Here is a 15,794-nt window from a genome sequence, read left to right as displayed (position 1 = left end):
GAGCCTCCAGAGATGGAAATAAAAAAATCCCAGGCTTTATAAACAAAATGCCAAAAGTACATGCCGGTTCAGGGGGACAGAATTAAAGCAACATCAATACAAATATACAAAAAAAGTTCTCTCCATTGCCATTGACCACTCAACGCACATTACTTCCTGGCATTTGCATTTTACGAAGTTTGTTGAACAACTCCAAGTACTGAGTCATGGTGTCAACGCAGTCTGATGGGGCAAAGAGTCCTTCAGGCTTGGCAGCAAACACAGACGGCAGTTCGGGGACGCTGGGACCAAGAAAGGACTGCATGAACTCTTTTGTGAGATTCCAGCATTCCCCTGGAACCACACAGGGGCAGTACTCCACCTGTAGAAACACTCAAAGAGTTAGCGCATTCTCAGCAGGAGAATATTATGCTTCCACTATTACTACTTTTCATTTATCTACATACCTCAACTGATATCCCTCTGGCGCTGGAGCTCATTGTTACCGTGCCAACCTTTATCAAGAAATCACAGTAGCGGTATCTAGATCCACGACACTCCACCTTATGCGCCTTGGCATTTTGGAAGTGACTTTTTAGCTTCACCATGAGAACGTCAAAGTTTGCATCTGCTATCAGGCAGGGTCCACCTTCAAACAGACCCATGCAGCTCAGGGGAGTTTCAGAGTTGTGCATCACGTATAAGAGCTTGGAGGGCTGACCTGTAACAGACGGACAAGAATGACTGTCAGAAGTATTATCTATTTAAGTGCATTTCTTGTTTTCTGCATGCATTTCATCTTTTTAGATACTTATTTTGTGGCGGTAATACTTCATTATTATTATTATGTCAATAATATGATATAGGACATTTTAATAAAGTGAAAGGAGTAATACCACAAGTAGAAAGTATTTCTCTACTTCTTACTATATTTTAAAAGTCCTGCATTCAAAATATTAAATGAAAGGATCCAAACAATATTATGTTATATTGTTGAACAGTAATTATTGATGCATTTGTGTTCTTCATTTTAATGTTGCAGCTGGCTAAGGAGGAGCTCAAGTACTGAATACTGCCAGAAAATGCAGTACTAGTAACTAAAGATTGATAAATAAATAATTATATATCATGAACATGTTTACCAATGTAATTCCAGGTTTGTAATCTAATTAACAACCATGGTTATAGTCACCTTAAAGGGGGTTACACTCATCATCACACGCCTTGAAATATTCAAAGTGATGTATTGTTGGATGGAAAACCTATGAATAAAACGTATAGCTTCAAATATTACCGCTGACATTTCCTGTTGGATGGTACGTCTCACAGTCCACCCAGAAGCTGCCCTGCTTCACAGCACCCAGCTGCTCCAGCTTCTTGTGCACGATGTCCACGGACTGCTGCACGCTCTTCCCCTCTGCCACGGGCACCTGGCACACACTGCAGGACGAACAAACACCACATTACGGGAGAAAACAAGAGCGTTAACTGAAAGGGCCTGAGAAACAAAGTCCCTCCTCCGTAAGATCTCTAATGTGCATGTCATGTTGTCAGAAATGGTTTCGCAGAGCATCGTTTGAATGGAAGTGACCGAAGCAGCGCTGCAAAGTGCAAACATATGCGCGATGGTTAAGGCCAAAGATAATTGCACATTACGCAAATAATGTTTAAATCATTGTTAAGATTTTGAATATTGCTGTAACCATAAAGTTATCATCTCACCAAGTGACTCCCATTGATGTTTTGCCTCCTCTTTCTTGGCATTCGGTGAATAACTTCCGGGTGAAAAGTCAGTCTTCCGGCAAAGGTAAATCAGTAATAATAATAATATTTTAAATAGCAAAAAATAAAGATATTGTATTGCAAAAATGTATATGCTACTTTAAATAAAAAATAGTTATTTGTCGGCAGATAACTTTTATTAATATATCAGTGAATATGATATACATTTTTAAAGATACCAATTTTTAAACGTACCTAATAACGATTCAACAGCTCAAAAAAATACAACTAACTTTTAAACAATTTGTTTTATAAAGTTTCAGGAAGAAAAAAACAACTAACATTAAATTCTTGCTGGGTTAAAGAAGTACGTGACGTAAAATACGTCACATCCTTTCTGTAATGGACATCCGCACGTGTTGAACGAGTGGCTGTTTACAGCACAGTACTTGTTCATTCTTAACCAAAAGAACATAATATAGCTACATCTTCGGTTAGAAACAGCGATGCCAAAAGTGAAACGATCTGCGGGCACAGGAGGAGGTGAGAAGAGCGGAGGATCCATGCCGCTGGCTGACCAGATCCTGCAGGGGGACACCATGCGAGCCCGAGGCCGAGTGAAGAGCAGAGACAGCCGGGCAGAAAACGAAGACACGTACGTCGACGAGCGTCTTTCCCGGAAAATCTTACAACAGGCTCGGATCCAACAAGAGGAGCTTCAGACGGAGTATGGCCTGGCACCAGAGAAGAAGAAAACACCAGTCACTGTTCTCGGTAATGTTGGAGGTATGTATGCCCTATGAACTGATTATGAAAAGTTAGGTTCAACATGAAACTCCTTAAATGTACTAATGTATCGGGGCTATCCCATAGTTATATACTAATAATCATAATACATTACATCTATTTTAGTGCTTTTCTAGGTGCTCAAATGGCGTTACAATACGATAGACATGTAACATTGAATATTGTGGACAATACAACCCACAGACATATGTTGAACATAAACACACTACACAGAATTGTTAGAGGAAACTTTTTTTGACGGAACCGTAATAAATTAGGAATATTTTAATATTTTTGATCATAGGAAAAACATCACACAAATCAATACCAGAGTGTTGGAATACATTTGTAACAAGTACAAGTTCTTCAGTTAGTGGGAATGCTGAAACAGCATTCCAACTATCTGTTCTTCGACGCACGAAATTCTTTATTATTATTCCGCCGGGTTATTTTGTCCGTTTTCTTCTCCCACATTCTACATCGCAGAAACTTAGTTCAAATATCAAAACGTTCAGCTCGATCGGGAATCGATTGCTTCTACTTTTCTCATTCATAACTTTTATAATTTCCTAGATATATCCCATAATTCATCACATTTTTAACATGGAAGTCAATGGAGAAACTCTTCAGACTTGACAAATCTTCATGCGACTTCAACTGCTAACTGTTCCTTCATACTTTCACTCAGAAACCTCATTGCAACTTTAAAATGTTACATCTTTCTGACATTATTCATATTAAACAACTTTTAAATCAGATTCATACTTTTAGAAATATTAAACATTGTTCAGACCTTGGTAAAGAAGCCTTCTTCAGATGTTAACATTAGTGTGTATTGCGCAGCTCGTTAAGGCGTGTGTGATGTCACAGCTAGAGTGGAGGACAGCTTGAAATTCGCCTGAATATATATTTTTTAAACCTGCCATAATTCCAAAACCCTACAATCCTGAGACCAGTGGCGTTTTTATATGTACAAAAGTGGTGGGGCACAAAATTAGATGTCTATATATAAGCTTCTGCAGTGAGGTTCATGGCTGGTGAGGCACTGGCACTGACCCTTCAGGTTTATAAATATTATATTTTGACCTAAATCAAAATATAATATTCTCAAAAGCTTTTTTTGTCTGATGCTTCAATTAATTTTAAACAGACGGTTCAACAAAAGGATACCCAAAAAATGTAATTTTATCATTTAAATATTGAATTGTTCTCTCTTAGTAAGATCCCATTTTCAATAAAATTGCGGTCTTACCTTGACTTGAAGATGAAGTCCATTTGCCTATCCTTCTGGACAAAAATCTCGATTACTTTTTTGTAAAAGTCCTCCTAATCGATAGATTTATGATTAGAAAATTATAAAAGTAGGGTAGACATGTGGATATTATCCGACTGAACAAAACGTGCATTTATCTAACGGGTACATTTCCCACAGATCTTATTTTGAGCTATTTTCTTAAATCCTATGGAGAAATCTCATTGCTTTTTTGTGGAGGGAACCCATGCGCAGCTTACTTCCGGGTTTTAGGACGCGTCTCTCATCTCCTCTTCACACACCACACTCTTCGCGGCACACGTACTTACAGCCAATCAGCTCTGAATTATGTGAGATGACGTATGGTGGGGATGGCAGCTCAGTGCCCCTATGGTCATTATTTTTTTGCCACACACATTAAATAGGACAATACTCTGAGCATGCGCTGTGTAGTTTTTACAATCACCGTTCACTTAGACAGTGATAGGGAGGGGCATGATCGGGTTTTGTCCCACATGGCTCTAAACAGCTCAATAGGCACACACTGTAGACACTAATTAGAAGAACACAGACTAAAACAGCAATGTACAGATGAATCAGATGATTAAACATGATCTTAAAATATATTTTATATATATATTTTTTTGTATTTTGTTGTAATCATTATTTTTAATACTTTCTGCTGACACTAGGTGGGGCTGTACCTGCCCCTAATGACCAGTCGCCACTGCCTGAGACCAGGGCTCTCGACTAACTTTTTCCCCCATCCTCCCGGAACCGTCCCGAAATACAATCTAAGCCGTCCCGAAATTAATGTGGACCGCCCCGAATTTAAAATGTTAGTTTTTCTACATTCTCATAAGTTAAAATCATTCAAAGTGACCTTTAACATAAATAAAACATCATACAAATCATTGGATGATAATTCATCAACCTTTTTATTTGAGTAAATCATTCAATCACATAAACAAAGGCCAAATATTTAAACAAACACACAAACGACAAAATTACTCTAATATTGAATCCAATCAAGTCCCACAAAAAAAATCCAACACTGTCCTGAAGCAAATATAAAAATCAAACACAGGGAAGTGTCATGAGTCGTGCTCGGCTATGATTAGAAGGCCAGGGTGAAGAAGTGAGTTTTTAGTTTTGATTGAAAAACCCCTAGGGTCTGGGCCGACCTCACATGGAGGGGCAGAGTGTTCCAGAGCCTAGGGCCAGCCGCCGCGAAGGCTCGGTGCCCTCTGGTTTTTAGCCTGGTTTTAGGCACTACCAGTAGCAGCTGTTCAGCAGACCTTAACGCTCTGGCTGGGGTGTAGCACTGGAGGAGTTCAGCTATATAGGCCGGAGCCAGCCCATTTAGTGCTTTAAAAACAAATAAAAGGATTTTAAAATCAATTCGGAACCGAATTGGAAGCCAGTGCAATGAGGCCAGAATTGGGGTGATGTGGTCATGCTTTTTGTGGCCAGTGAGGAGACGTGCCACTGCGTTCTGCACTAGCTGCAGGCGTTTAATTGAGACCTGGTCCATACCCACGTATAGAGCGTTGCAATAATCGAGTCTCGAGGTCACAAAGGCGTTGATAACTCTCTCCAGGTCTTTGAAAGATAAAAAAGACTTGGTTTTGGCCAACACTCTTAATTTAAAAAAGCAGGATTTCACTACGCTGCTGACCTGCTTGTCGAATTTAAAAGTGTTAGTAAAAGTCACTCCAAGATTCATGACCGAGGGGAGGATGTTTGTTTTAAGAGGACCCAGAATGTCAACAGAAGAGGCTGGAGGTTGGGGTCCAAAAAAGATGACCTCAGTCTTGCTCTCGTTGAGGTTAAGAAAATTTCTGCTCAGCCAGGACTTCATTTCTGTCAGGCAATCCGTCAACCGCTGTAGTGAGTGTTTGTCATTTCCTTTGAGAGGCAGATAAATCTGAACATCGTCAGCGTAGCAGTGGAAGGGAATGTTACGTTTTCTGAGGATTGAACCTAGGGGCAGTATATACAATAAAAAGAGGATGGGGCCCAGGATAGAGCCTTGGGGAACCCCACAAGTAAGAGGGGCTTTTGCAGAGGAGAAGGCACCTAGCTGCACTGAAAAACTGCGGTCTGTCAGGTAGGACCTGAACCATGCAAGGGCAGAGCCTGTGATGCCAGTGGACTGTTCAAGCCGTGACAACAGGATGCTATGGTCCACTGTGTCGAAGGCAGCTGTTAGGTCTAATAGCACCAGGACAGCTGGGCTACCTGAGTCGGCGGCTAGGAGCAGATCGTTAAAAACTCTTAAAAGGGCTGTTTCAGTGCTGTGCATTGGTTTGAAGCCAGACTGAAACTTTTCATGGATTCCATGTGAGATTAAAAAAGACTGCAGCTGGGCGTAGACTACTCGCTCCAGGGCTTTGGATAAAAAAGGTAGCTGGGAGATGGGCCTAAAATTTGCGGGAATTGAGGGGTCGAGATTTTTATTTTTTAGCAGTGGCTTGACCACAGCATGTTTGAAGGCAGCTGGGACGCAACCTGAGCTAAGAGAGGTGTTTATGACTAATAAAATACTTGCTCCAACTGAATCAAAAACATCTCTGAGAAGGCGAGAGGGAATGCTGTCTGAGGTGCAGTTTGTCGGCCGCAGGTGCTTGACAACATCCGAGAGAGAAGTGAGGGATACAGGCTCAAAGTGGTCGAGGACAGCAGGGCACAGAAAAGGAGCAGAATCTGGGGTAGCACTAGTGTGGGCTAGCCTAAGAGCAGATACTTTTTCAATAAAAAATGTAAGAAACCTATCACAGAGAGTAGTCGTCGATGGCACAACCGCGCGCGCGCGTTGGAGCTATGTGCAATTCAAGGCATATGCTCGAAGCGGAGCTGCCTGGAAGCTGCAATCATGTTCATGTATCCGTGCTGAGTGTGCTGACTTTTCGTACAATGTCCCACTGTCTGGCTTCCTGCATAAAGTCAAGTGCTCGGTGCAGTTGTGGCGAAATGTCGCTCCTCTGTTTTCATTTAAACAGCTCCTTATATCCGTTAGCGCAGCTAGCTAGCACCAGATGCTAACAACAACAATGCACGTAAGGTCTCTCTCGCTCGCTCGGGCCACACATACACACACCCTCCCGGTCCTCCAGATGGCCAGTCGGTGCCTGCCGGTGAGCGTGGAAGTGTGGTCTGCCACAAGCAGGCGGCTGGAGCGGGGCTGTCAGCATCAGCTTGTAGATGGTATTTTAAAGTCGATGCGCTCTGAAACTACGGGGCGGCCAAGGAAAAAAAATACACATGCGTTAAAATAATTAGTGGCGTAATTTTTTTTGTGTTATCGGTCTTGAGAAGCAGGAAGTTATCGGTATCGGTTTAAAAAAACCAATATCGTGCATCCCTAGATGTAATGGTAAAAATTTCAGAATTCCTCCACGGGATGCCATTGCACATCACTCAACCCGCGAAATACACACACTCAGTACATGGCTAGACCCGCAGGGCCAGGAATTCGCGGGCACAGCTACATGTGTGTGTATTTCGCGGGTTTCTAAATGTTTTGTGCGTGTGTGTTTATGTTGACAAGGAGGTTTAATGTGCTACACAAAACGTGCAGTCGGTTTCATTTTCATCGCCGTTTGTAGTAGAGTTAGCAGGGTATTTTTATTTTAACTCGTCCCAAATTCGTCCCAAAATTATTTTTTATCCTCCCCCGACACTATTTTTTTCGACGACGGGACGTCCTTAAGCTCGAGCCCTGCCTGAGACATAATTTTTCATGAGAGACGTACGAAAACATCTCGTAGCTTGAAAAATTTAAATAAATTACACAAAATAATTAAAGGGGACCTATCATGCAAAATGCACTCTTGTACGTCTTTTACACATGAATATGTGTCCCCGGTGTGTCAGGGAACCAGGGGCGGACTGGCCATGAAACTCGCTATGAAACACGGTTTTCTCATAGCTTCAGTGAAAATGCTCCAAACGGCCCAAAACTTCACAGGTTTGGTAACGATTCAGCCATCAACACATCTAAGCGTATTATGGGGTGTCATCAAATAGGGCTATATCCGAATATTCATTCGTTGGAGTACTATTCGGGTTTCAATTTCGTTATTCGGATATTCGTTTCCCCCCCCCCCCCCCCGAATGTATTGAAATCTCCAATATCAACGTAAGAGCTTGTGCCTCTTGTATATATGCCTATATGTAGATATGACTTTTTCCCATTAATCTCCGTCACGTTGTTTCCATAGCAACAATAACTTCCTGTCAACAGCGCTAACTCTCCTTCAAAATAAAAGCATGTCCATACAAAATAGGAAGCCAAGTCAAATTACACTTAAGACATATACAACTGCAACGAAAGTAACACACAATGCAATATCCTTTTCAATTTCAAAGAACAGAAATTTGGTTATATACATTAACGAATAACTATAAAACAACAATACTGTAGAATAACAAAAAGAATGCCGTGAATAAACCGAAATACACGCGTCGAAGCGGTTCCTGCTGATTACTGTCATTAATCTAAATTCTTCACTTTCTTCTTACACATTACATTTCAGCATAGCAGTTTAGCGTCAGCTTTTCAGCATAAAGCATTCCCACTAGCAATTTCTTCAGGAATTGCATTCTCTAGTTCAAAATGTTACTCAAGTAAAACTACAAAAGTATTGGCATCAAAATATAGTAGTACTCATTATGCAGATTGGCCTATTCCACAATCATATATTATATATTTGATTATAAATATTGATTCATTAAAATGTTTATCAGTTTTAATGACTTTGTATACTGCAGGGTAACTTGTGAATTTACTCCAGGTGTAACTAAAGTCTGATTCAAGTGTTTATTATATTTCACACCATTATTCCAAATCTGCAAAGTAAATATAGGTACTACATCAATGTGGTAACGTATAAGTACCTGATTTACCTCTGAAATTGCAGTGGAGTAGAAGTACAAAGTAGCATCAAATTGAAATTTGAAAGTACAAGTACCTAAAAAGTGTACTGTACTTGAATAAATGTACTTAGTTACTTTACACCACTGACTGTAGATATGCTGAATTTGTTTAATAATGTTAATCTCCTTCAGAAGACTTAAGCCATTAGCATCACTTGACTATACAGTTTATATCTGTACAATACTATTTGGGTTTGACTATCTAAATGACAATCTGCGTCTTGTAATCCAACCTTAGGGCCTGAGTCTCAGGATGCAGACTCCGATGAGGAGTGGCCAGCGCTGGGAGCAGCAGGTGCAGATGAAGGCGATGTTGCGGGTGAAACTGAAGTCACTGTTGACCCTGACGACGAAAAGGCCATGGAGATGTTCATGAATAAAAACCCTCCGATGAGGCAAGATGCAACAAAATCATGACTTTATCTAAAAACTATCTTTTTAAATGACACACGACGCTATGAGCTAAGTCTTTACTTTAAATGCTAAGTGTTTTTCTTTGTGTTCTTCGTAGACGGACCTTAGCTGACATCATCATGGAGAAGATCACAGAGAAGCAAACTGAAGTAGGGACAGTGATGTCAGAGGTGTCAGGGCATCCAATGCCAGAACTTGACCCAAGGGTCATAGAAGTGTACAAAGGTGTCAATAAGGTAAGTTACATCAGTTGTCTGAAAGCAGGGAAACTGTCGATTATGTTCCCGACTGTAAATGTTAATATCTCCTAGTGAGCAGTTACATGATATTTATAATATCTTTTGTTTCAGGTTCTGTCGAGATACCGCAGCGGTAAATTGCCAAAGGCTTTTAAAATAGTCCCGGCACTTTCAAACTGGGAGCAGATTCTTTATTTGACTGAGCCTGAGACCTGGACTGCAGCTGCTATGTACCAAGCGACACGGTGAGTCCCCAGATGGTTTGATTGTGGCTTTAAACTGAGTGAGTTATGGAATCTACTGCAGAAATTAGGGCTGAACGATATACCGTGTCATGGCGATAACCGCGGTATGCGCATGCGCGGTATTCACACCGCAGGGACGTGCGGTTTTATTCATTAAAAAAAAAGAAATCTAACGCACTTTAGCACAGAATTCAAAATAAAGATACCCTTATTACTTATCGAAACTGCACATACAATATATCCGATTAAAGCTGAGACTCCACAGATTATTTAAGTATAGTATCTAAGCGATCCGATCTCGCAACAGGGGAAGCAAACACAGACATCACAACACGCACCTTTTACGGGAGATCGTCTCACCGTAGCTGTCAATCTGATCAAAAGACGTGTTCAATGGCATTAAAACGAGAAAGAAAAAACGCGGCTGAATCGGTTGATCCATAGGTTGATAATGTATCTGTGGCTTTGAAGCAATTGTTCCATCCATCCATCTTCTCCCGCTTATCCGTGGTCGGGTCGCGGGGGTAGCAGTTCCAGCGGAGAGCCCCAAACTTTCTTTTCCCTGGCGACATCAACCAGCTCTGACTGGGGGATCCCAAGGCGCTCCCAGGCCAGTGAAGAGATATAATCCCTCCACCTGGTCCTAGGTCTACCCCTTGGTCTCTTCCCAGCTGGACGTGCCTGGAACACCTCCCTAGGGAGGCGCCCAGGTGGCATCCTAACTAGGTGCCCGAACCACCTCAACTGGCTCTTTTCGATGCGAAGGAGGAGCGGCTCAACTCCGAGTCCCTCCCTGATGACCGAACTTCTCACCTTATCCCTAAGGGAGACTCCAGCCACCCTGCGGAGAAAACCCATCTCGGCCGCTTGTATCCGCGATCTCGTTCTTTCGGTCATGACCCATCCTTCATGACCATAGGTGAGGGTAGGAACGAAAATGGCCCGGTAGACAGAGAGCTTTGCCTTCTGGCTCAGCTCCCTTTTCGTCACAACGGTGCGGTAAAGCGACTGCAGTACCGCTCCCGCTGCTCCGATTCTCCGGCCCATCTCACGCTCCATTGTTCCCTCACTCGAGAACAAGACCCCGAGATACTTGAACTCCTTCACTTGGGGTAAGGACTCGTTCCCTACCTGGAGTGGACAGTCCATCGGTTTCCTGCTGAGAACCATGGCCTCAGATTTGGAGGTGCTGATCCTCATCCCAGCCGCTTCACACTCGGTTGCGAACCGATCCAGTGAGTGCTGAAGGTCGCAGACCGGTGAAGCCATTAGAACCACATCATCTGCAAAAAGCAGTGGTGCAATCCTTAGTCCACCGAACTGCAGACCCCCTCCCCCACGACTACGCCTCGAAATCCGATCCATGTATATTACAAACAGGATTGGTGACAAAGCGCAGCCCTGGCGGAGGCCAACCCTCACCGGAAATGGGTCCGACTTACTGCCGAGGACCCGGACACAGCTCTCGCTTTGGGAGTACAGAGATTGGATGGCCCTGAGTAGAGACCCCCTCACCCCATACTCCCGCAGCACCTCCCACAGTAACTCCCTGGGAACTCGGTCATACGCCTTATCCAAGTCTACAAAACACATGTAGACCGGATAAGCGTACTCCCAGGCCCCCTCCAGGATCCTTGCGAGAGTAAAAAGCTGATCCGTCGTTCCACGACCAGGACGGAATCCGCATTGTTCCTCCTCAATCTGAGGTTCGACAATCGGCCTGACCCTCCTTTCGAGTACCTTGGAGTAAACTTTCCCGGGGAGGCTGAGTAGTGTGATGCCTCTGTAATTGGCACACACCCTCTGATCCCCCTTTTTAAAAAGGGGAACCACCACCCCGGTCTGCCACTCCTTCGGTACTGTTTCCGACTTCCACGCAACGTTGATGACACGTGTCAACCATGACAGTCCCTCAACACCCAGAGCCTTCAGCATTTCCGGGCGGATCTCATCCACCCCCGGGGCTTTGCCACTGTGGAGTTGTTTGACGACCTCAGTGACCTCCCCCCGGGAGATTGGTGTTGATCCCCCGTCATACTCCAGCTCTGCCTCTAACATAGAGTGCGGAGTTGTCGGGTTCAGGAGTTCCTCAAAGTGTTCCTTCCAACGCCCTAACACTCAATCAGTTGAGGTCAACAACGTCCCATCCTTACTGTACACAGCTTGGATGGTCCCCTGCTTCCCCCTCCTGAGGTGTCGGACAGTTTTCCAGAACAACTTTGGTGCCGCCCGAAAGTCCTTCTCCATGTCTTCTCCGAACTTCTCCCACACCCGCTGCTTTGCCTCGGCCACGGATGAGGCTGCTGCCCTTCGGGCCTGTCGGTACCTTGCAACTGAAGAATGGAGTCCAACCCCTATCCAGAAGTAAGGTTCCAGAGCCGATGCTGTGCGTAGAGGTGAGCCCAACCAGATCCAACTGGTAACGCTCCACCTCCCGCACAAGCTCCGGCTCCTTCCCCCCCAGAGAGGTGACGTTCCACGTCCCCAAAGCCAGCTTCTGTCGCCCGGGTCTGGTCCGTCAAGACCCTCCGCTTTCACTGCCACCCTTCTGGCAGCGCACCCGACCCCATCGTTGTTTCCCGTAGGTGGTGGGCCCGCGGGACAGAGAAGCGGAGGTGTTGCCCACGTTGCCTTTTCGGGCTGGGCCCTAATGATGAGGCAATAGCCCCGCCTCTCCCCACCTCTGCTGCTCACCCCCACGTCAAAGTAAACTGCACCCTGAATTCAGATTATTTATCTTTCTCTCGCGAGTGGAGTCTAATCTGACAGGACGGAGACACGCAGCTCTGCTCACCTGCAGCTCCTCCCGCTGCAGCAAAATACACACTTCAAGTCAGATCATCACCCTTAGCTATTTTAATTACCTCTCAAACTCCCTAAACTAGTTATAAATATGTTTATTTTTACAGTCGGCCGGGTCACTGATTACTGGATGAGCTGCTGCATGAGACAGACACTGACGCTGTCTGAAGAGAGGGAGGAAAAAGAGAGGCTCCGTGTATTTTATCATTATATTATATAGAGTCGTTATTCATTTGTTTTAAAGCTCAATAAATAACAAAGAAGACCTTTGACCGGCACTTTTATAATTGTGTCCGGAAGATTTAAACTTTAATACACGTTGACTGGCGAAAAACTCTGCCCGGTTCCCTCGGCCCCCACCGCGGAGAATAAACAGAAGGGCAACCATGACAACCATGCTTCTTCGCTGCTTTTGTGGAGGAAGTTACAGCGCCACGTAGAGGCTCCTGCATATGTACTGCAGCTTCTCCAGCGGTTGGAGCTAAACGGAGCGGTCTCGTGTGGGCAGACACTATCCGGATAATTATTGCATGTGGACGGAAGCCGTTTGCGATTGCGTTTGCGTTAATCCTATGCGTTTAGCCGTTTTCGTCCTCGTGGGGCCGCAGCCTTAGATGCCATGTCTCTGAAGTACAGCGATCACCGAGACCAAATTGTAACTCAGATTGAAAACTCAACTGCCGTACATTTTACAACGGACATTTGGACCTCGGTGCGTATGGAGGCGTATATGGCTGTCACCTGTCATTTCATAACTCGGGAGTGGAAACTCTGTAACTTTGTTTTGGAAACCAAAGTAATGGAAGTAAACCATACGGGAGTAAATATTGCAGAACAGCTTGGAGAAGTGGCGGACGCCTTTGCCATTCCGAATTATAAGCGAGTAGCCGTTGTCCACGACAATGCCAGCAACATGAAGCTGGCAGCTGAAATATGTGTTTTGTATCTTTGTTTTGTTTGACTGTTCAGGTTGTAAAATGTTATAGACGGAATGTGGAACCAGATTTGGTCCCCGGGTGCTGCGCTGGGTTAAATGCAGAGGACACATTTAGTTTTAATGTTTGCGAGTACTGAGACAATAAATACATATAAATCGTAATAGTATGCTCTTTCTGCGCTTCTGCTTAACAGCGTGTTGTCAGTTGTCTCGGATTCGGAGCGTGTTATGAAACCTTTTGGGGAAAAAAAAAAAATGTGAAAAAAAAGAAATGTGAAAAAAAAATACAAATCTCTCCGCACCGAATATTCGAATATTCGCTGCTGATTACTACCGAATATCCGGAGCCCGAAAAATGGTATTCGGGACAGCCCTAGACCGGAAGCAGCAGCCACTCTGGTGGCTACCATTAGCAGCTAATTTTTGCTCTGCGATATTTACATAAAAATGGAATTATGGATTATAAATTAAATCATTTTTTTATACAGAGACGTTAAAAACCTATGGATTAGCCGATTCAGCCGTGTTTTTTCTTTCTCGTTTTAATGCCATTGAACACGTCTTTTGATCAGATTGACAGTTACGGTGAGACATCTCCCCTAGAAGCTACGTAAAAGTACGTGTTGTGATGTCTGTGTCTTCCCCTGTCCGAGTTCAGATCCCTCAGTGATGATACTATATACCTAAATAATCTGTGGAACCTCAGCTTTAATCGGATATCTTGTAAATGCAGCTACGATAAGTAATAATAAGGGTACTTTTATCTTGAGTTCTGTGCCAAAGTGCGTTAGCATTTTTCGCTCAGGGGTCATTTAGATGCTTCTTATGAGACTTGTGTTTTGTTTTGGTAAAAATGGTTTGTATCGTCAGTTAGCTGAGATTATTCTGTTAATCTGGTATAACACATTAATAGGTTCTTAAATATTACGATCCCCTGAGACACTGTCGTGAAAAAAAGAAGTAAAGTACCCGCCGGGACTTTGGGGTTTAACAGGTTAAAAAAACTGCAATATATACCGCAGGGGGGGGGGGGGGGGAAATCGCGATGTCAGTTTTTTTCAATACCGTGCAGCCCTAGCAGAAATGTGTACATGGTACAATAAAGTATTTTTTTCATGCTTTTTGTTATAGAATTTTCTCGTCTAATCTGAAAGAGAGAATGGCCCAGAGGTTTTACAACTTGGTGCTCCTTCCCCGAGTAAGAGATGATATTGCAGAGTACAAGAAACTCAACTTTCATCTCTACAGTGCTCTGAAGAAGGCCTTGTTCAAACCAGGGGCATGGTTTAAAGGTGAGACCATTTAAATGGATATTTTATTTTCCCTTTTCAAGAGTCATAACAGGAAATTGATATTAGAGAACAGCAATTATAGATTTTTGATTATTGGGGCCTCTTAACTATTTATGTATTCCTATTTGTTATGCCCCACATTTTTTAGTTCCGGTTTATAAACATGCACATTTACTTGTACTGCTCCCACATCAAAATAAACAGAATCGTTAATGACATCAGCATGGGCTCTAATAATTGTAATGGATTCTTTCAGTTTCCAGATGTTAAATGGACTGAACAACAGTGGTGGAGAAACTGTTGTTAAAATACAACATTAAAAGTAAAATCTAATCCAGTTGGTACTTAACTTAAAGCATGTACTTATAATCAAGGATACACTAACTCATATTTGTTTAGTAATATAGTAATTATACTTAGTTAAAAAAATAACAGCTTGCTATCAGCAAAACAATATCTTGGCAGTTTAAAAGCTTCTACATCAGACATTGTGAGCACGGTGTACCGATACTTGAAAGGTACCGCGATACCCTTTCGTTAAAAACGGTACGATTCCTCCGTTTCATTAGTATCGGTACTTTAAGAATGACGGGGAAAAGTGCTCCCGTGAAAAAGCGCCGTTTTAATAAGAGCCGTGTGTGTTCAGCGCTGTGTGTTCAGCGCTCTGTTTCCACTCCCTGCACTGCAGCTGTGCCTGCAGTCCCGCTCCTCTCAAGCACGTTCTAAGTCCCTCCCCTCTCTCGTGCACGCGGCCACGCGCTAGCTGCCAGAGCATGTGAGAAAACGAGAAGCATGGCTACAAGTGGGAGTGCAACTGCCGCTGCGCCTCGGCTTGTTGACAAAAAAGACACCAGAAGTCTGTGAACGGGCCGTTCAGGTGTTTCAGAGCAGAGCTCCCTGTCGGAGCGGAAGAGCGTGATGTGCACTGAAAAGTGTTTCTGTCGCAATATTATCGTTGAGCAAACTTAACTAGCAAACTAGCATCACTATCTGCTAACGTTAGCTTTAGCCTTCGTTTTCTATTAGTTTTTTTCATAGGCTATAAACGGAGGTGGTATAAGTATATATCTTGTACTTGAGTAAAAGTAGAAGTACCCGGGTCTTGTACTTGAGTTAAAGTAGAAGTACCAGAATGTAGGAACAATCCTGCAATTAAAATGTTCCTCAAATAAAAGTACAAAAGTATTA

At 43.3% G+C, this 15,794-nt stretch overlaps 2 protein-coding genes across 2 annotated transcripts in view; one reads left to right on the top strand and one right to left on the bottom strand.

Moving 5' to 3' along the window:
* Nucleotides 1-132: 132 nt before the first annotated feature.
* Nucleotides 133-1,766, bottom strand: med20 (mediator complex subunit 20). Its single transcript, XM_034083678.2, has 4 exons — nucleotides 1,702-1,766; nucleotides 1,274-1,419; nucleotides 447-700; nucleotides 133-361 (listed from the first exon to the last, which is right to left on the bottom strand). The coding sequence occupies exons 1-4, from the start codon at nucleotides 1,713-1,715 to the stop codon at nucleotides 140-142; spliced, it is 636 nt and encodes a 211-aa protein (XP_033939569.1). The 5' UTR covers nucleotides 1,716-1,766; the 3' UTR covers nucleotides 133-139.
* Nucleotides 1,767-2,083: 317 nt separating this feature from the next.
* The window catches only part of bysl (bystin-like), a 27,398-nt gene continuing 13,687 nt past the window's right edge, over nucleotides 2,084-15,794 (top strand). The window contains exons 1-5 of the mRNA XM_034082830.1: nucleotides 2,084-2,487; nucleotides 8,916-9,072; nucleotides 9,189-9,327; nucleotides 9,442-9,575; nucleotides 14,446-14,606. Coding sequence (XP_033938721.1) covers nucleotides 2,208-2,487; nucleotides 8,916-9,072; nucleotides 9,189-9,327; nucleotides 9,442-9,575; nucleotides 14,446-14,606 — 871 coding nt within the window. The 5' untranslated portion in view covers nucleotides 2,084-2,207. The remainder of the gene's footprint in view (nucleotides 2,488-8,915; nucleotides 9,073-9,188; nucleotides 9,328-9,441; nucleotides 9,576-14,445; nucleotides 14,607-15,794) is intronic.

This window comes from Pseudochaenichthys georgianus, chromosome 5 (assembly GCF_902827115.2).
Source record: "Pseudochaenichthys georgianus chromosome 5, fPseGeo1.2, whole genome shotgun sequence".
In the NCBI taxonomy this organism is placed as follows: domain Eukaryota; kingdom Metazoa; phylum Chordata; class Actinopteri; order Perciformes; family Channichthyidae; genus Pseudochaenichthys; species Pseudochaenichthys georgianus.
The sequence above is the reverse complement of the archived record's forward strand: the minus strand, read 5'-3'. Positions and strand labels throughout refer to the sequence as shown.